General features: G+C 40.2%; 3 protein-coding genes across 4 annotated transcripts; 1 reads left to right on the plus strand and 2 right to left on the minus strand.

Moving 5' to 3' along the window:
• Window positions 1-737: 737 nt before the first annotated feature.
• LOC135679500 (ubiquitin-conjugating enzyme E2 28-like) lies at window positions 738-3943 on the minus strand. Its single transcript, XM_065193331.1, has 5 exons — window positions 3820-3943; window positions 3589-3693; window positions 1968-2095; window positions 1544-1648; window positions 738-1068 (listed from the first exon to the last, which is right to left on the minus strand). Exons 2-5 carry the CDS (start codon window positions 3656-3658, stop codon window positions 925-927), a joined length of 447 nt encoding a protein of 148 aa, XP_065049403.1. The 5' UTR covers window positions 3659-3693; window positions 3820-3943; the 3' UTR covers window positions 738-924.
• A 2815-nt stretch (window positions 3944-6758) lies between these two features.
• LOC135679501 (sphinganine C4-monooxygenase 2-like) lies at window positions 6759-9201 on the plus strand. The gene is made up of 2 exons (XM_065193332.1): window positions 6759-7080; window positions 8512-9201. Exons 1-2 carry the CDS (start codon window positions 6859-6861, stop codon window positions 9052-9054), a joined length of 765 nt encoding a protein of 254 aa, XP_065049404.1. The 5' UTR covers window positions 6759-6858; the 3' UTR covers window positions 9055-9201.
• Window positions 9202-13529: 4328 nt separating this feature from the next.
• LOC135679502 (BTB/POZ domain-containing protein POB1-like) lies at window positions 13530-18330 on the minus strand. Of its 2 annotated transcripts, XM_065193334.1 has the most exons (7): window positions 18169-18323; window positions 17964-18094; window positions 16460-16576; window positions 16047-16168; window positions 15911-15974; window positions 14637-14916; window positions 13530-14545 (listed from the first exon to the last, which is right to left on the minus strand). In XM_065193334.1, exons 3-7 carry the CDS (start codon window positions 16479-16481, stop codon window positions 13714-13716), a joined length of 1320 nt encoding a protein of 439 aa, XP_065049406.1. In that variant the 5' UTR covers window positions 16482-16576; window positions 17964-18094; window positions 18169-18323; the 3' UTR covers window positions 13530-13713. The 2 variants fall into 2 exon arrangements, with proteins under 2 accessions (XP_065049406.1, XP_065049405.1); XM_065193333.1 differs by having other exon boundaries at window positions 17964-18330.
• Window positions 18331-18940: the final 610 nt, after the last annotated feature.

An 18940-nucleotide genomic window follows, 5' to 3' on the forward strand; every position in this document is an offset into this window, starting at 1 on the left:
ACGCCGAGACAAATCCGCTATGATAGAAGGCACTAACCTAATATATATGAGATACCCGAATTGGGAAAGCCTGAGAAGGTGAGGGCCAAAGTCACCTTCCCACTCGGTAGCGACGTGTGGGTTTCTCGACTTCCATCGGATCGATCGTTGGTTCCTATTATTTCTTTGGTTTGGAGTTTTAAGTGGAAGCATTGTGCGAACGTTCGATCTCTCCGTGTAAATTCTCGATAAAAGAGCACCGTTAGGAAAACATAAATAAATGAGAAATTTCCTTAATAAGAAACTTTGATAATTTTCTCTTAAAACACTTTAATACGGCATTTACTACAATGAACGCAAATTAGTTAAGAAAAATTCTCTGGGAACTTATGTCAATAACAACAACATCGACAAGAAGATGAATCTTAGAAAATAAGCACCATCCTACAAAAGAAATCGTTTAAAGCAGAAAAAGAAAGTATTGTAGGAGGGGACATATCTAGGAACCAATAGATTGAGATGCCAAACCTAGAAGAATTCTCCAAATGAGGAACAGACGCATGTAATCTTCTAGGCCTATAAACCTGAGATAACTTGAATGCTGCAAGGCTGATGTAGCAGTAGTACCTGCAAGTTGCACCAGATTCATGTACGTGGCTGCAACAATCTTTTTATCTCAAAACCCATAAAAAAAATCATTCAGAACCAAGGAAAGGGTGAGTATTGTGGTTCAAATATAAATGCCCATGCAAACAATCTAATATAACAAACTTGGATCATTCTTCTGAAAAGTTTCATGAAGCATTAGGTCAATGACACAACAGTAGGGCTACTTCATTCTTACAAACACGAGACGAGAGGACGACACGACGTCCATACACAGTTAAGGATTGATAGGTCCACTAGAACCACCCTCTCTCTCTCTCTCTCTCTCTCTCTTGAGCGTTAGCCCATTGCATACTTCTGGGTCCAGCTCCTTGCAGTGGCCTCATACTTGGTTCTGTCTGTTTTGTACATATGGGCAATCTCCGGTACCAATGGATCATCTGGGTTTGGATCCGTCAACAGGGAGCAGATTGATAGCAGCACCTGCCAAATGTCATCACCGAATGCCCTTAGACTTGCTTAAACAAAAGAAAGGCTAGGAAAGGAAGAAAGATGGTTCTTTGCTGGCTCAAATGTATTGATGAGACAACTTGACAACTTGGCAATTGCAACAAGAAGATCACTCATCATGTTGGGCATTCAAGCAGGCAAATGGCTACAGATCAACTAAATGGGTTTGCAGCAACATTCGCACTTTGCTTAGACGCAGCCAGGTATCAACAATTGGGTTACACCCGAAGGTTCCTTGTTTCAGGTCAAGCCCACCCTTCGTTCACCAATCCGGGCTCTCCTATGATAATAGCAAAGTTGCAAAATAGGAATATAGGCTTTTCCTAAATTGTCCATATGCTATCTTTTCCTTAATCCGACTACTTGCAGTAAATCTTCAATGAATAACACATTCTGGGAATCCAACTTAATAAATGACAATCAATGCAAAGAAAGAGACAAAAATAACCTTGGAAATGGTTAAAGCCGGACTCCATTGCTCTTTCAAGATGTCAAGGCAAATGCTTCCATTGCTATTGATGTTTGGATGGAAAACCTTAGTCCTGAAAGCAACCTGCAGAACACAAACATGATAAGCTGGAAAAATGGTATAATGAATCACCCATGTTTGTCAAATAACCAATACAATCAATTTTTTGAAAGTCAGGTTGTTCAAAACCGATGCTTCTGGACTAAAATATTGGTGGTGATGATCAATATATAAAGTAGATAGGTGGCCAGTTTCTATGAATATGCTCACATTTATTAGGTTAGTAATAGGGAAGTGCTTGACACAGTGAAATGACAGAACATATGCCAAAAGAAAAACTGATAGCAGACTTGACAAATGAAAAAAAGCTGCTCGAATCCTAGAAATTTAGTGTTAGCAATACCTTAGGTGGTTTGAATGGATAATCTGGAGGAAAGTGTATGGTAACCAGAAAGACTCCTCCTGTATATGGACTGTCAGGTGGACCCATTATGGTTGCTTGCCAATGAAACATATCTTCAGCCACTGGACCTGTCAAATGCCAATACATGCAAAAAATTTTGCTATGACATAAGAGATCATCATCTAAAATTCAAAATACAAGTTAGGCTTACCACAATGGCACAACTTGAAAAATAAATAAGCTCAACAACCAACCAGATTTACAGAGTACAGTAGTGTGCCATAATGTGTTCCATGTATCACATGCTTTATGCACTTAAAATCTAGAAATTACTGGTATTTATAAATTAAAGGATGAAGATGATGGAAGTTGAAGATAGTACACACACATTAAAAGAGACAAACGAAAATATAATTATAAATTCATCAAGCAATGTTCTAACTTGTACATATGTGACAGATGTGACGAGAAAATGGCATTCTTGCAGAATAGTTCTGCCAGCTTGTTTATGTTTCATTCGTATTAATATTAGTATTGTATTAATTACTACTATTAACTTAGTATGTTGTTTCAACTATTATTGTCTTAATACTATAATTATGTTCTGTTCTATGATAATATAATATTCCTGACATGTTCACCCAATTTTTTTTACTTACCTATTAATTACATTCTCAAATGAGTACAAACAGCATCCTGTAATTTTCATCTAGTTGGCCTTTGACTATGTCCACCTATCAAAATCTTGGATTTGATTGTTTGTTTCTCCATTTATACTTAATTATATTATTTATATATTTTAATTGAACCACATATGCTTCTGCATACATATATGCCACAAGTAGAACCTTAACCTTTAGCTTAACATGGCTACTTTCTAAATCCTATTTCTCTTTTCTTCTTATTTCCCTCTTCACATCAGTCCATCACTTATTATCGATTTGAAGCCTTGGGGAACCGGTGTGCACCCTCTGACCTTGAAAAGCAAACTCACTCAGCGTTCTTCTCTCAAGAAAGGACGCCGCAGATAATCCATCTTCCCACATCATAAGAAAATTCAGGGGGGAAAAAAACTCAAGAGAGAGAAACACACATCGAATATCTTATATCTGAGAAAATCATGACGCCAGGTTCACCCTCGCTCATAAAAGTTCTGATGTAACAATTTTCCAGCTAGTCTACATTTAATAGCTTCTATACTTCCCGTATGGTATTTGCTAAGCAACTAGAATACCTAAACAACTCTTCGAGATGCAATTGTCCATTAAAAGAACAATCTTTTCAAATCATCTCATCCTATACCATGATCGCAATGCGTCTATAAACGTCGAAAATTTAAAGGTACAACCAGACGTCCAATCTCCTAAACCAAGACAGAAGGTAGAAGAAAGGAGGATCCAAGGAATTCGAGTCACGAGATTAATATCAGCTAAAATCCGAACACCAAAAACCAGTAAGACGATAACTATTCTCATCAATAAGAGAAGCATCAACAACAGCAGGGCCTAAAAACAATGCTTAGCAAGCAGATGGAGATCTACAGCCAAAATCAACCTCGTAATATAGGGAAAAGAAAAACTCTCAAGGGATAAGAGACGGGAGACATAGGAATCCGAGATACCTGCGCTGCAAGACGTGGGGGGATCCTTCTGGAGATCCTTGAGCTCCTTGAGGATCCGCTTGGAAGCCATGGCCGACGGTTACCCGATCCTAATCCGTCCAAAATCTAGAAAGGATCAGAGATCCATCGGAAGAACAAAGCTATCAGGTTGGCAGAAGACTTTGATCCAAAAGAAACGAGGGAAAAATCGGAGCCCGCAAAATGCTAGAGCGAGAAAGGGAGGATCGCTACCTTTGACGAGGGTCGCTCGGATTCCTCTTCCTTTCTCTCTTTCCGTCGTCGCGCCGTTGGACCAAAGGAAATCGAAAGGAGGGAGGCGATCGACCGGCCGACTTCTATTTACCGATTGGTTTATTCGCGAGACGGTACGCGATAAGGACGGTTGTGATTGTGACGTGTTGGTCACGTGCTACGCGCGTGACCCTAATGATTGCTTTCGGGCCGGTGTCGGTAGTCGATACGTGAATGGACTTTGGGCCGGCCCGCTTAGTTTTCCCGGTTCAAGCGCCATCGAGCGGTTGACTACAAACTGGCCATGTTGACTTTGTTCCACTTGAATTGTTATGGCAAGTATGAATCCTATTTCCATTGTGGAACACGGTGACTCGGATGAGTGCATGACCTCACGATCGAATGAGGTGGTTGTTGTTTGGTTTCTTTCGAGCCCTTCTTTTGTTTATATTTAACGCATATGGATGACATTTACGAAGGACAAGCTTGAAAGATTGCTTGACTATGGTCCTAAACTTTTGTGTGTTGTCGGTATCTTCTTTCCAGCTTCCTCGATCTCAATCTGCTTACGTAAACATGTATAACTTATTGCCGTTCATGGATTCAATTATTGTTTGTGCTTAAAATCTTGTTGAAGAAGGTGTTAGCATGAAACCACAGTTGGGTTGGAAGGTAATGTGGTTGGAATTCTTGAAGCAGATGTTTCCACGTCTGCGTGTGGGAAGATCCACCACCAGTTTCTACATCATTAGTTTGTCTTTGTGTTCTTTCTAGTTTCGTCAGTGTGGTTTACCGTATATTCTTCCTTTTCGACTTGGATCTACTGTTTGCCAAGAACATCGTCTCCATTAATTGAGCGCTCGATATGTCATTACGCTGATCTAAATTTTTCTGCACCGACAGTGCAGCATTTACTTCGCCTTGATGAGCACTTGCCAGACCAACTGTCCCTGGAACTCAGTATTTGCAGTGGCCATTGATCTATATTTCTCGTGTCAGCTGCCTTCCTTTGGGTTTCTTTCTACTGTGTCGTGCGATGACATTTATGCTGGGAGGTATCAGTTCTAGCTACTGTAACGAGGAGGAATGCTTTGATGAATTCCTATGTGGTGCCATGAGAAGAGAAGGCCAAGTCAGCGGTCATTTTGTCAGAAACCGTGCACGCGTTGCTCGTTGATCTCCATGAGATAACTCTCCATGTGGATTCCGAAGCTTTTCGACTCAAGCGAGGCAGTCAAATGAAGTAGATTTATCTACTATAAGATCGAGGGTTGTCAAGTACGTTGGTTGGTTTAGTCAAGTACTGCTCCCAGCCAACTATCACATTTAATGCCTTGAAGCCTTCAGATTGACTGTAGATCCCTCACCTGTTCATCCACTGGGAGGATCAGCAGCAGCAGCAGCAGAAGCATTGACATTGCTGTGTAGAGCTTTTAGTTACCATCTTTCCTGCTTGATATAATGTCTTTCTCCTTGTTCTTCTAGTCGTTTCGGTCCATCTTGTCAACTCCAAAGGTTTACCACGTCACAGGCATCTATTCAAAGTCTGGCTCGACATACTTTGAAGTCCATTTGTGTTCATCTTGCAAGTTGAGTAGCTCATGTTCATGACAGGTTCTTCTTCTCATTCTTGAAACAAAGAACCATGAATGGCTTCTCCCTTTCGATCGACATAAACCCAAAGGACTGCAAACATTCTAGTTGATGACGACCGTTGACCGGGAAGAAAAACGATATCTGTTTTATTTTGTTTATGGGTGTGTCTACGAAAATCCTTTGATATTTCCGATTTGATTGCGTCGTTGACTTTGGCATGGATTTCGTGAAAGTTAACGAACAACCACCCGCATGCAACAATCGAACTGTAAAGAACATACGATGACCGAGTCCAATGTTCTTTGGTCTCTAAACGATAGCAGCCGCAGTCTTTGGGCGTTCCGGATTGATCCATTCAACGACCCTCAACATGATCAAGTCTCGATGCAGCAGAACGCTGTTGCATTCGAGTCGAATTGTTATGAAGTATTAACTCGGGAGTACATACAAACAAAACCAGGAAGAGAGAAGAGATTGGTTGACCACTTCCTCCGAGTCAACCTTCCAGAACAAAAAGTCCAAGTAAACCGGTGAGCGGTGGCCGACCCCGGCAATCCTTCATGCCATGTTCATTAATCCACTCACGGTCGGAGTTGCTCCATCGGTCGATACTTCCCTCCCGAACCCCTAAAACAACAGCATTCCAAAACCAACCACCGAGCCAGTAGCCGTCCAATCTTCGATGCCATCTCCTCGTCATTTGCTTGACCAATTAATACTTCCCTCTCCTCCGATCGTCTCATGTGAAAGCCACGGCTTTCACATTAACAGCCACGCCACGTCTATGGCGAACCGGTCCAACTATGCTTGCGAGTTGCCAGGTCCAAAGAAGACGATCATCAACATCTTGGGTGGGTAGGTGGCAAGTAACTAGTGAATTCGATCCATTTAATTCACGTTACGTCATCAATAGTTGAAACAACACTTAACTTGCAGCTTTAACTAGGTTTGGCCTCCTCACATTACGTGTATGGGCAACTAGGTATTGACCTAGTGACGAGCAACGTGAAGAAATATTTTGTGGCAAGAATAAAATAAGACGAAAATGGTGGAAAAACGATCACATGCATTGATTAGCATGCAGGTTTTATCTACAACAGTAGCTATATTTCAAGTCAACAATTCGGTGTATTTTTTACGTGTAGTTTGTAGCTAAGGAAGGCATATTAGCATTGCCGTCCACGAGTTGACGACATATCCGCATTTTTTATATTTCTTTTCTCATTTATTTTCCTTCTATGGTTGTCGATTCATCTGCGTAGGTTTCTTAGACCAAAACAAAGATGTGGTTAGCTTCATCAAAGCTTCCCTGTCGAAGCCTGCTCTATATAACATGCAACAGCATCCAAGTCCCAACCATATCAAACTCCCCAAATCCTGCCACAGCTCTCTCTCTCTCTCTCTCTCTCTCCCTCTCTCTCTCATTTTCCACAGAACTTATAGATGGAGTTCATAGCATATGATGATTTCTTGCTGATGATCATACCCATAGTGGTGTATTGGGTTTACTCAGGGATCTACGAGGTGCTGGGTTCCTCGGAGAAGTACAGGTTGCACTCCAGGAGAGATGAGGAGACCAAGAACTTGGCTTCCAAGAGAGATGTGGTGAAAGGGGTCCTCTTCCAGCAGGCGCTTCAGGCAACCATCACTGTGGTTGTCACAAAGGTCCCTTCTCTTCTCTTCTCATTCCTCTTCTTTCTGGCCAAGTGATCATCTTCTCCTAGTTTGCATCATGATTCTAACATTTACTTCACTCCGAAGCTTTCTTCATGGCGATGTTTATCTCCTTCAAAAACAAAGCATTACAGCTTCCGCACGTTACATAGCATGATCGAGTGCAAGCATTTTGATTCTATAATAAGAATTCTAGTTTAATAAACTACATCAGTTGATTATTTTTGACGAAGAGAAGCTCGTTAGCATCATAAGAGCCAATTTAGTCGTCCATCTCTTCTGGACCACACGTCAAATTTTGCACTGATGGCTATAAATTTGTGGATTCTTGTCTTGACATGTCTTCTTCGTAGCAGTTGAGTCCGTGTAGACGTAAATGCCCAACTCAGCAGTTGCCATCACCACCTCTCTCTCTCTCTCTCTCTCTCTCTTAGAGCATTCATTGATTAGACGACCTCTTCTTCACTTAAACGTTAAACACATTGGAGTCGAGGCATCCCCCCCGGATTCTCATCGCCCATGTAATCCTTCTTCACTCATCATTGTTCTTCTGAACAGGCAAACATACCAACCATCCCTAGTTTGACACTTCCTTCTCTACTCAGGTTGTGCCGACTTCCATGTTCTTCCACACTTAAAAGCATATAGTCCAAGATACAATGGGATCATGAGAATCTTGTTCGATTGATTGGGGTCAAATACTAGTCAATTTATTGATTGGGTCCATGTTAATTATTTTTTTTTTACAAAGCGAAGACATGATTCAAACTTTAAATCTTACGACAAACTATCGAGATCTTTATCAACTAAGATAGTTAATATTTATTATGATCGAAATAAAAGTTGATATTTATTATAATCAGAACAAAACACACCAGAGATATTAGTTGATATTTATTGTGATTAGAAGACCAAAACGCATACGCTACTCAACAACTTCAATTAGTTGATATTTATTGTGATTGAAACAAAATATGCAAGAGATAACGCTAGTCAACCCCTTCAATTAGTTGATGTTTATGACGATAGAACAAAACACACGAGAAAAATTCCTAGTAATTTTTTTTGACTTTTGACCAGTGGAATCAGATCCGTTCGCAGATGTCTTCTCAAGGTGACTTATGGCGCCATTCTTGTCTGCATTGACGGCAACGGATGTGACACTTTCCGAGAGCATTTACGAGAGATATACTTGACATTTATGATCGCTTTGCGTACCGTTGAAAAAGGTGACATGCAATGTTGGACTCATTAAAAGTCCTCTCGTTGTGGGCCACAGAATTCCCAGCTATTGAGAATGACCTGTTGCTCCCTCGAGCTAATAAAGGCGCACACATCATTCGATCGAGAGCTCTAACATGTCGTCAATGTTGGATCGTATAACAGTGAATCTGAATGCTGACGACTGCCATACCTCTGCAGCTGACACACGAGGACGCCAAGCCGGAGACCAGCACAAACACGTCGTGGTTTGCGGCGGCAAGCCAGTTCATGGTGGCCATGATCGTCTTCGACACATGGCAATACTTCGTGCACAGATACATGCACCACAACAAGTTCCTCTACCGCAAGTTCCACTCGTGGCATCACCGGATCGTCGCCCCCTACGCGTTTGCTGCGCAGTACAACCACCCGGTGGACGGCATCATCACCGAGACCGTCGCCGGCGCGCTGGCTTACTTCGTGTCAGGGATGTCGAAGACGACGGCCGCTCTCTTCTTCTCCTTCGCCACCGTCAAGGGGATCGACGACCACTGCGGGCTGATGCTTCCGTGGAACCCTTTCCACATCCTGTTCGGGAACAACACGGCGTACCATGACATCCATCACCAGCTCGCCGGCAACAAGCGCAACTTCGCGCAACCCTTCTTCGTGACATGGGATAAGATAATGGGGACTTACGTGCCTTACGCTGTGGTGAAGAGGGAGAATGGTGGATTCGAAGCCCGCGTAGCAAAACACTGATGCTGTCCTTTTCTTCTATGTGTTTTAGAATTAAATTAGTCAGACCGAATAAATTGAGTATGTAAGAAAGAAAAACTCATAATTATGTTATTATTATACGAAAATTTTTATTATTAAAGACTTCAATCAAATAACGATACATCAATACGTACCTTTTGATATCATTCAAGAAGTCTTTATCTAATATCTAGGTGCACTGTCGTTGAATTTGATAGCTACAGTCGATATCAATTTAAAAGGAGAACTAGACTCGCCAATGCTGAGATGCAAAGAAAACAAAACTTGTCTTCTCTTTCGGACATATAATAAAAATATATAATTTATGAAAGATAAAATTTTCAAAAGGAAATAAACAAGAATTAAAGGATTTAAAGGGGTAAAACTATATATTTAATAGTAAAACCTTAAGATTCCCTTGCAATCTTGTAGTTGTCGTTGTGTTACACTGCACTCATGTGCGTGGATCCTCATCGCTCGTCTACCGCTTGTGTGCCATTTGTAATGGCAAAGTTGTTCTGATGCGATCGACTGGTGACCTCATCATCATTGTGCTGTGCTACCACACCCACGCACGGTTGTGCATCGATTGGTGACCACCAGGATCGCCACGGCATGTAGCTATGCTCACAAGTTTGTTGTACAGTCATTGGGAACCATGACCTTAAATGTTCAATAGACACTGGTTGCGACCAACAAATGTCATAGTGACGTTATTGCAGCAACTAGTCAAAGGCAGTGTTATAGTCATCGTAGGTGTGCATGCAACCACCGTTAGCTATCATACCCTATCGCGCTTTGGCTGTAAATAGTAGCACCTATACACAATCGTTGCCTACGATTGGGCCAGTGACCACTAGAGGGCATCAACCTCAACAATGCTTTCATCGATAATAAGTTATCGATGATAGTTCGTTGATCAAATACGAGGAATCTCGCATCACCTATAAGCAAGCGATAAGATAGACTATATAGAAAAGTACATTAATAAGTTTAAACATCGTAAATCAAAATCAAATAATACCTCTTTGTGAGCGAAGGGTATTAATAAATAATTTCATACAATACGGTGCATACAAAAGGAGTCACGCGAGGGACATAATCAACTGGAGGTATGATAAGGAGTTACTAAGAGCTTCATTTTAGTGAACAATATGATAAAAAGAAGGGTTATACATTCAAGGAGTGAATGCCATGGTACCACAAAGACAGGTCTTCTGTGCATGCATCGGATGAAAGCCTTATTTATTAGCATATGAGGGTTATGTAACACCGAGGAAAAAATTCAACAACAAATATCAATGAGTCTTATGAAGAGGACTTGATAATATTAAGGTATACTCAGAGCAATTATAGAGTTAGAATACTCCAGAGCTTATATTCGCTTAAGAGGGTTAGGTAAGTCAGAGAATAATATCAAGTAAATAAATGTTACTACTAAGAAAACAAAGGAGAATAGAATGACATGAAGCATTAGCTAGAAATGGACTTGGAGGAGTGCCACAGTGCAATAGACGCAGATCTACCAATCACGAAAAGAGACATAGATGCAAAGCAACAGATAGTAGGGCCATGGGTATAACAGCACCATGGTACTGTAGAGAGAACTTTTATGGAGTTATTGATCTCTTATTCTCATTAGAAGGAGAGCGCCTGGTTATGAAAAGGGCCAAGGAGATAAAGCATGCAAAGGTAAACTCCATGTATCGAGTTATGGCTGAAGGGCAAAGGCTAGAGAACTTTGTAAGACTGATGTTATTGGGCCTCTCATCAAAATAATTAAAAGTGGGAGGCTTCAAATATATATAGAAGCGCTCGACTAAGGGACGAAATAAGTCATATGCGATGTTATATCTTTTCTACTCAGAGGAATATACAACATAAATGATGAAGAAGATAGTACAATCCCAGAGGTGAACAAAACTATTAAAGACTTGCTCTAAGTCGGGGTAAAATTTTTCTCTTTTTGGGTAAAACTTCTTACATTCTAGAAGTTCAATAGTCATGAGAATGTGAATTAAAGTATTTAACTCAATACGAGTGCAAACACTTTGAGTATTTTAGAAGTGTGAGCAAAGGGTAAGTGAAGGTTAATAACTAGTTCAATATATGGAGTACAAATCTTGAGGAGGCGAGCGAAGTCGAATAACTTTTATCTTCTTAACTTTTAAGAGAATGAGCAAAATAGAATAGCTTAGTATATTTTCAAAGACCTTTTGAAGAAACTGAATGAAAAATAACAGGGTCAAGTCCTCATTAATAGTGATTAATTCTATCGAGAGTAGACTATTCGCTTTATTTTCCAATAGAATACCAATTGAAATTGAAAGTGATGTGAACCTATTTGGAGGTGACAACTAAATAAAAGATGAATCAATGGATAAATTTTACAAAGGAAAAACTTCAAAAAATTTAAAATATATGAGGCGATACTCGTTAAAACTCCAATAGGTATCCATCCAGTTCAAGTGACATGAGACATTTAAAAGACTTGCATATAATAATAGTCTTTTCTTTTATTTGAAGAATATGTAGGAACCAATAAAAATCAGTATAACTTGACCAACCCCACACAAAGTCATTGGCTAGTTAAAGCAGTATGGTGGATTAAAGTTCGACTGCTTAACAATAGTAGTGGATAGTCATTTGGAGCCAAAAGGTGTCTTGTAACTGGAGCAAAAGATTGAAGATTTAATAAAGGTAAGAAGATGCAGCATCCGCAAAGGCTTAAACGAGAATATAAAAGTAATAAGTGAGGGAGAATGTCATATACAAAACTATAAATATGGTATTTGATGTAATGCTTATGTATATTCATATCTTTCGGAGATGTAATGCTTTGCATAGTTTGTAAATGGCATATAATAGGCTTTGTAGTCCCATTTTAGTTAACTCTTATAGTCATTTTAAGCTTCTAAATGTAGGTTGTGTGTAGCTATCGCGCAAAGATAAAATTGTCCAGAAATAGGCCATCTAAGCGGTTATTCTAGGGGGTTTTCTAGTTTCTTAAAGTAGTGCAAAGTGTTAGCCAGTACAACACCCAAGAGCTACCCGGGTGGCATGTGGCTGGATGGACCTTTGGGGTAGTATATCTAGGGCTGGTTCACTTTCTTGTTTTGTAGTAATGTCATGTTGGTTCTTATGGGAATTTTTTATCGCGGGTCATCTGGGACCCTTTATCATGTGACCGATTATAGCCTGTAGAGTCTCTGTTTATAATTTATAATTTAAATGTTTCCTCTAACTCGTCTTTTCTTTTAGGTTTTTACGGGATCATAAGAGGTTTCGGGAAGATTGACTCTTACGAATAGATACACAAAGGTGCTATACAATTTTAGTAAAATCGACTAAATCTTTGATAACAAGTCCATAAACAACTGCTCAATTGGGTGTCATAGTATTAGACAAGTCCACACATATTTTACATAGAAACTTATGAATCCAAATGAGATCTAATACTAGCCCCAAAGCATTATCTGATTCCACGCCACCCAACGTTTCAGGGTCTAAGATGATTAACGTTTTGCGTTACATCACAAGCTTGAGAAATCAGACCGTGACACATAAAATGAGATGATTTTGACTTAGTTTTGCCTGATTTAGTAAACCATTATTGTGCAATCTTATGAACCGTCTAAGGTTAAAAATCAAGAAAAAATATATAATAAGATAAAAAATAGTATTAAATAAATTGTATAAATAAGTATAAGCGATCAACGATCGGTTAAAGAAAGTATTATAGGCATGTGATAGTCGTCCGTGACATTTCTGGACTAAGCTTCTTGATCTAGAAAATCTTGATACTCTCTTTCTGTTCACGCTCCATTCATCTGTGCACTATTTCTAGAATTCGTCGAATCCATTGATCTCTATCTTCCTGTATTCTATAGTCACTTAAAAGTAAAACAACCTCAGACGTACAGTACGGATGAGTGTGTGCGGTGATTGTTGGATTCGAACATCACGAAACTTCTAATTAGTATTTGTTTCAAAATCTAGTATTCTTTTCATCATCTTCTTAGAATATGTCTTCGTAGTATATTATAAATCACATTGCTTCTTAATCAGCTACTGGCGCAGTACGTCAAATTTATGTGCACAACCTGCAGTTAGAAACTACTGCATGTTTGGATCGATGAACGAATGGCAATGCTACAACGACATCGGTCGAGTTCTAAAGATTGATACCGAATGGAAGGCCGCCACACGCGAGTATCGGATTGGGGATTTGATGAAGCCATGAACTGAAGGCGCATTGGAAGGGTTTTCAGATGAGGTGAATCCAGCAAACAGTAGACTGTCGTGATGCATTGGAAGGCAAATGTTGTACGCACATTCTCGTTCTAATGATTACTTCGGCACATTATTGTCTAATTTCTAGCGAAATTGGCTTCAAATAGATTGTTGTAGTTGGAAATTTCTGAAACAACACATCACGCTATCTGGATTTTGCTTCTATGATTGCTAGAAGAGGTTGAAACACACAAAAAGAACTATGCTGATTTCCATGTTGTAAGCAATTTATCATTTCACTCGAAATAAGTTCCTCATGCTCAAACTAGTAATATGTAAATACAGAGAATCCATAGAAAGAGCGAGGCAAGTTTTATTCGAGCTACGTGAAAATAGAACTTGGTTACATCCGAGAAAAAAAAAAAAAAATTACGGCAGCTGCTGCTGCTGCTGCGGTTGTTTGATGGTCAATTCGGCTCTCAAATGAAGAACACCATTTATGAAGTAGAGACTGTCATCAGCCATGAATGAAGTCCATGGGATGGCAAATAGGTTCCTGTATCCAACTGCCTTGCCACCGGTAAAGGTGTAGTATCCCTTGTATTTGCTGATGAACTCCCCTGATGGCTTTGCCCTCGCAGCGAATTCGTAGTCCACCGTGAAACTTACCGAACCCTTTTCTTGCATTCCCAAGAAGAGGCCGAAGCAGTGGAAGGAGCTCTGCTGGTCCATGTTGCAGTGAGCTGAGAGGAAGAAACCCTGCCCACCAAGGTGGAATGCTTGGGAGTAGACTCGGCCAGATGGGAACAGATGTGCACACTCCTCCTGCTTTAGGTCCAAATACACGATGCACTGTGGGTGTGGCAGTTCAAACTCGATCGCCTTCACTGGCCGGTACTTGTAAGCTCGCTCTGCATAGCGCCGGTTTGATGACTGTTCTGATGCGAGGGCACGCTGTCGATGTGGCGTCTCAGCCTTGAAGAAGAGTGCCTCGAGGACTACTTTCGAGAAGATTTCCTGGTCCAGATCATTCTGTGTGACGACCTTTCTAAGCTTCCTGCAGGACATGTAGGGGAACCTTATGAGATGGCTCAAGTGGGAGCTTAGTATCTCCCGCCGTTCTTCTAAGTCCGGGTAATGATGACGCGCCCACTTGAGCACAAAGTCATAAACCGCATCCTCTGATGCAACTTGAAGTTCATCACTGGAGAGGACTGCCTCGACGCCAACAAGAGGCAGCTCGATTAGGCCATCTTGGTGCCTGAAGGAAGAACAATAATTTAGATTCCTTCTTCTCACTTTTTTGTCCCAAATGCAATTGCAGCTTGGATTAATCAAACATAATTACTTACTTGGTTAAGTCCTTGAAACTCTTAGCAAGGAACTCCTTAGCTGCATTAGTTAGCGGCTGGATTGCTGAACTCATTGCAATGCTGGAAGTGAGCTCCAAGTAGAGTAGGGCAGTGTCAGTAGACATGGGCAAGCTCCTTAGCAACTGACTACAATGCTTCACGCAAGAAGCCACCTCAAACTTGTCAGCAGCCATAAGAATATCCAGCAGGAGCATTGGTGAATTGGTTGACAACTTCCCACTGTACATAAAGCTGAGGAGTTCCATTAGGGCAGCTTCTTCTGTTCCAAAAAAGAGGTATAATTTCAGATCATCCATATATCCAGCAAATTAGTAAGAAGCATTACCATGAACGACTTTCTTGATTTAATTTGATTTAAGAAAATTGCAAATGTGTATTAAAGCAATGTCCAATTTACTAATACCACACAGAGAGGAACCTTTAACTGGACCAAGATATGAAGACTAAACCAAGTTTGTAGGCCTGCTGAACTAGATCAAAATAATAAGGGATAACAAGTTTGTAGAAGCTCTTTTTCAAAATGATTACGGGCTTGACGCACTGGGGCATTAAAATCTCTTGGAGGATGGGCAGGTCAAGAAATGTAAAACAACATCCTAAAAGTTAAACAAATCGAGAGTCATAGGGTGTATCCTCTGTACCTCCTCCATTATTTTCCTTCTCATTTTTATTCTATTCCACACAGGAGGCAACCAAACTTGTTCAGTTCCTTGCAGAACTACATATCTTGCCCAAGGACACCCACACCACAAGGTTGCAACAGGAACATTTGTCTCCATGCAAGTTGAACATGTCTTCTCGGACATGTCCTCCTTAAGATACTACGTACCAGGTATTTCAGCTGAATTGCATGTGGCAGCACTACTGTTCCAAATCTTGTAGGTCCCAGAACCTAGAAAAAATAGTCTCAGCCTGAGCAGGCTAGTCTATTTGGTGCAATTCCTTTCGCAACCCTTTTCTTTTTTACTTATCTTTTTGAATGATAGGAAAAGACAATAGAAAAAGAAGCTGACACTTGACTCTGATAAAACCTGATCATCACCTCAATCCGGACTCTATTTCTCATCCCATGTCTTTTTCAATATTTAAGAACATATAGTCCAACATAAGCATACCCAATCAAATATTCCATTCTGCTGCTATGTTGGCAACTAAGCAAACATATTTTTGCTTAAAAAAACGAATAAGCTCAATTATCACATTTTCAACCTCAATATATATTACAAGATATAATAAAACAGTTTCTAGATTACCTGAGGCACTTATTCGCAGCGTAGCATGCCCCTGGTCAGATTCACGCATTCCATTTGAGAAAAGCTAAAAAGGGAATGATTTATTAGTCAGGAAAACACGGTAAGCCGAGCCATATATGTGCATTTTTATGCTAACCTTGTAGAAAAAACGGCTTTTTGCAGCCAGTATCGCAGAACTAATGAATAAAGATTTTATTCTAATGGATGGAGAACACTCCATACTCCAAGAAGCATCACTGCATTGTGAAAGCTCATCACCTACAAAAACACAGATAGCATTCTGTTCATATACATAAAAGAGAAAATGCTAATCACTTGGTATTAAGAATTAGTAAGAGACACCATAATAATTGGCACAAATTTATCAAATATTCCACTATAATCCATATATGAGTTCAGATATATAACTTCACAGGGTAATCAACCAAAAGGCTGGAAACAGTGCCATGTTTTGCTTTCTGATGTGTGAAAAGATTTCATCTACAGCTTAAGACTGCAGAAAAGAATTAAAGATAAAAAATCAGTTAATCATACAGACTAGACCAAGACCTGATGAAAACTCTTCGATCATTGCTACAGCTTCACCCTCGTTGTTTGCACCTGTCAAACCATCGTCATCATCAATCTGGTTGCTGTGGGGAAAACTCACCAAATTGAACTCCACAGCTGGGAAAGCAAAAGATTGTTACTTATTTTGGGTAAACAAAGAATCATCAGTTGGCATGAAAAGTTATGCCTTTCTATAGGTTCCATGACAAGATTTCAGGATTAAACAAGGACAACCAAGAAAAATAAAAGAGACAAAAAGCATATTCAGCATAAGTTTTAAATACAAAAGCAGCTAGTACTGAACCAAAATAAGAGAGAGGATAGATAAAAATCCACCTCATAGTTGATAGTACTGAATCAAAATAATAGCAACAACGCTTAAAATAGATGCCATATCTGAGTTGCAACGTTATAGTGCAGGAACTAATGAAATGCTTCAGGTAACACCAACACTGGCAGGCAATGGCAACATTTTTACATAGTAACTCCTGCTTGGGTGAGTTTAATTGATAGCTTTTGCTATTTCTATGGGATGGAATCGTCTCATGAGTTCAGCATGTTAGCCACTGGAACAAAGAGAGGAATGGTGGCAAAGTAAGACAAATTAGTTTATGCCATGATACTTTATAATAACATCATGGCAATATTTTTATGCTAGCTAGAAATATAAACTAGAAGACCAAATGGTACCCAGAAAAGGGAAGACATTTGAAACCTAAGCAGCAGACATCGTAACATAAAGTCTCCAACTGTTTCACAGTGCCAAGAACTAGTATCAGTAACATCTAGGTGCATGAGATCAGAGTTGGATCTGAATCAGTGGCATGAGATGCCTCTCTTTCGACAAAAAAATTCCTTCCTAAACCAAACTCTCATTGGACAAAAAAATATGATCTTCAAAATAACTAGTATTGGAATTCCCCAGTTAAATACCGGCGTCCTCCTCCACAGCCAATATGTGACTATTCTGAGGTATTATTACCTACAACCCATCATCTCAAACAGAAACTTCTGATTACCCCCTTTTTGCGGCTTGGCCCCTGTGGTTTTGGGGCTCGGTTCATTTCATGTCTTTACTCAGAACAACAAACTTATCAAGCTTTGCTTCTCAGTGGTAAAAATCACAGAACGTCCGCCGATGCTTTTTCAAGATATAACAAAATATGAATTTGAATTCTACTTTTTGTTGTTTATATACAAATTGCACAAGTGTGGTCCTTTTGTTTATGGTCATTTCAAGTTCCTCCTAAAATTTTAGCTGCTGAGGCCCAACCAAATCAAAATCAATAGCCATAACTGCAAATGCAAGAGCCTCAACTTCCAAGAATATCAAGACCTCCACAAAAAAGCAGAGTTCATCGACCAAGGAGAAAAGCACCACCTAACAAACAACCAACAGGCCATAAGAAGGACAATTAAAGAGTCACAGATTATACATAAAAAAAAAAAAAAAAGTAGGGAAAGGGGGTGTAAAAAGAGTAGGTAGGGCTTTAGCTGCGCTAACCTCTCTCCTTCTTGACATCGCCCCTCCGGCGCTTCCGGTGCCTGGCCAACCCGGAGGTGCCAACGCCACCCGTCGTGTCCTCCGGCGAGTCGGGGACGATCTCGATCCGGAGCACCCGGTCGGAGAAATTGCTGGAATTGAAGGCAAACTCAAAGTTCTGGTCGGCGCTCCCGGAGAAGGAGAAGACGGGTTCCATTGCGATCACCTGCCAGATAGCACACCGCGGCCGCAGGCGTCCCTTGAGGCCGGGCCGGGACGCAGATTCCCGGCGAAGCCCTAACACTCCCTCCCTTCTTCTCGGATGGTGAGAGGAGAAGGCGAGACCGAAGCAGAATAAATGAATGGTAAATAGCAAACTATCTCGGCGGTGACAGCAAAGAGCGCAACGCTATAATTACCTGCAAAGGTTGTCAAAACGATACACGGTGGCGACACGATTCTCTGTTAATTAACCTTACGATATATAATTAATAAGGTTGCTTATCTGCAAATAGCGGTTAATTTTATCATATTATGTTAATTATTTGGATTGATAACGGGATTTTAGTATTGATAGCGATGATACATGTGATATTTGGATTAATCCGACTCGATTCATTATATGATCACAAAAGGACTTAGACACTCACTTAGTAGTCGAAGAGGGATGGATTAGTCGCTTGCTTTGCGATCGATACGAAGATCAAGGTTGGATAGATGTTTCTGATCTCGTCAATGCTTAAGTCAATAATCGATAGAAGTGAACTAATTTTAATATATAATAATTGACCTCGATTATTATTTTCCAAGTAGCTTGTGGTATGGATGAAATGTTTCTCAATCTTATCGTTTCCATGGAATAAGTAAAATATTCTACAAATTATTATTTTGGATTGATGTTTGTGTGGCTTAGATATTGATGGAGTCTTGTCTTTCTCACCATGGAGCCGTGAATAGTTTCGTACTTATCCCCTCTTAAGTTTATCATATAAATTAAT

The sequence above is a fragment of the Musa acuminata genome, chromosome BXJ1-7 (assembly GCF_036884655.1).
Source record: "Musa acuminata AAA Group cultivar baxijiao chromosome BXJ1-7, Cavendish_Baxijiao_AAA, whole genome shotgun sequence".
Classification (NCBI taxonomy): domain Eukaryota; kingdom Viridiplantae; phylum Streptophyta; class Magnoliopsida; order Zingiberales; family Musaceae; genus Musa; species Musa acuminata.

Bases quoted from the DNA above. Each gene is read 5' to 3' on its own strand.
- LOC135679502 (XM_065193333.1), bottom strand. From the start codon at position 18,159: ATGGAACCCGTCTTCTCCTTCTCCGGGAGCGCCGACCAGAACTTTGAG. The intron at 14,917-15,910 runs GTAATCTAGAAA...TTTTTGGAACAG, and splicing joins GCTGCGAATAAGTGCCTCAG to AAGAAGCTGCCCTAATGGAA. The intron at 14,546-14,636 runs GTAAGTAATTAT...TTCTTCCTTCAG, and splicing joins AGTTTCAAGGACTTAACCAA to GCACCAAGATGGCCTAATCG.
- LOC135679501 (XM_065193332.1), top strand. From the start codon at position 6,859: ATGGAGTTCATAGCATATGATGATTTCTTGCTGATGATCATACCCATA. The intron at 7,081-8,511 runs GTCCCTTCTCTT...ATACCTCTGCAG, and splicing joins TCACTGTGGTTGTCACAAAG to CTGACACACGAGGACGCCAA.
- LOC135679500 (XM_065193331.1), bottom strand. From the start codon at position 3,658: ATGGCTTCCAAGCGGATCCTCAAGGAGCTCAAGGATCTCCAGAAGGAT. The intron at 1,649-1,967 runs GTATTGCTAACA...TGTGTTCTGCAG, and splicing joins ATCCATTCAAACCACCTAAG to GTTGCTTTCAGGACTAAGGT. The intron at 1,069-1,543 runs GTTATTTTTGTC...GACATTTGGCAG, and splicing joins CGGCTTTAACCATTTCCAAG to GTGCTGCTATCAATCTGCTC.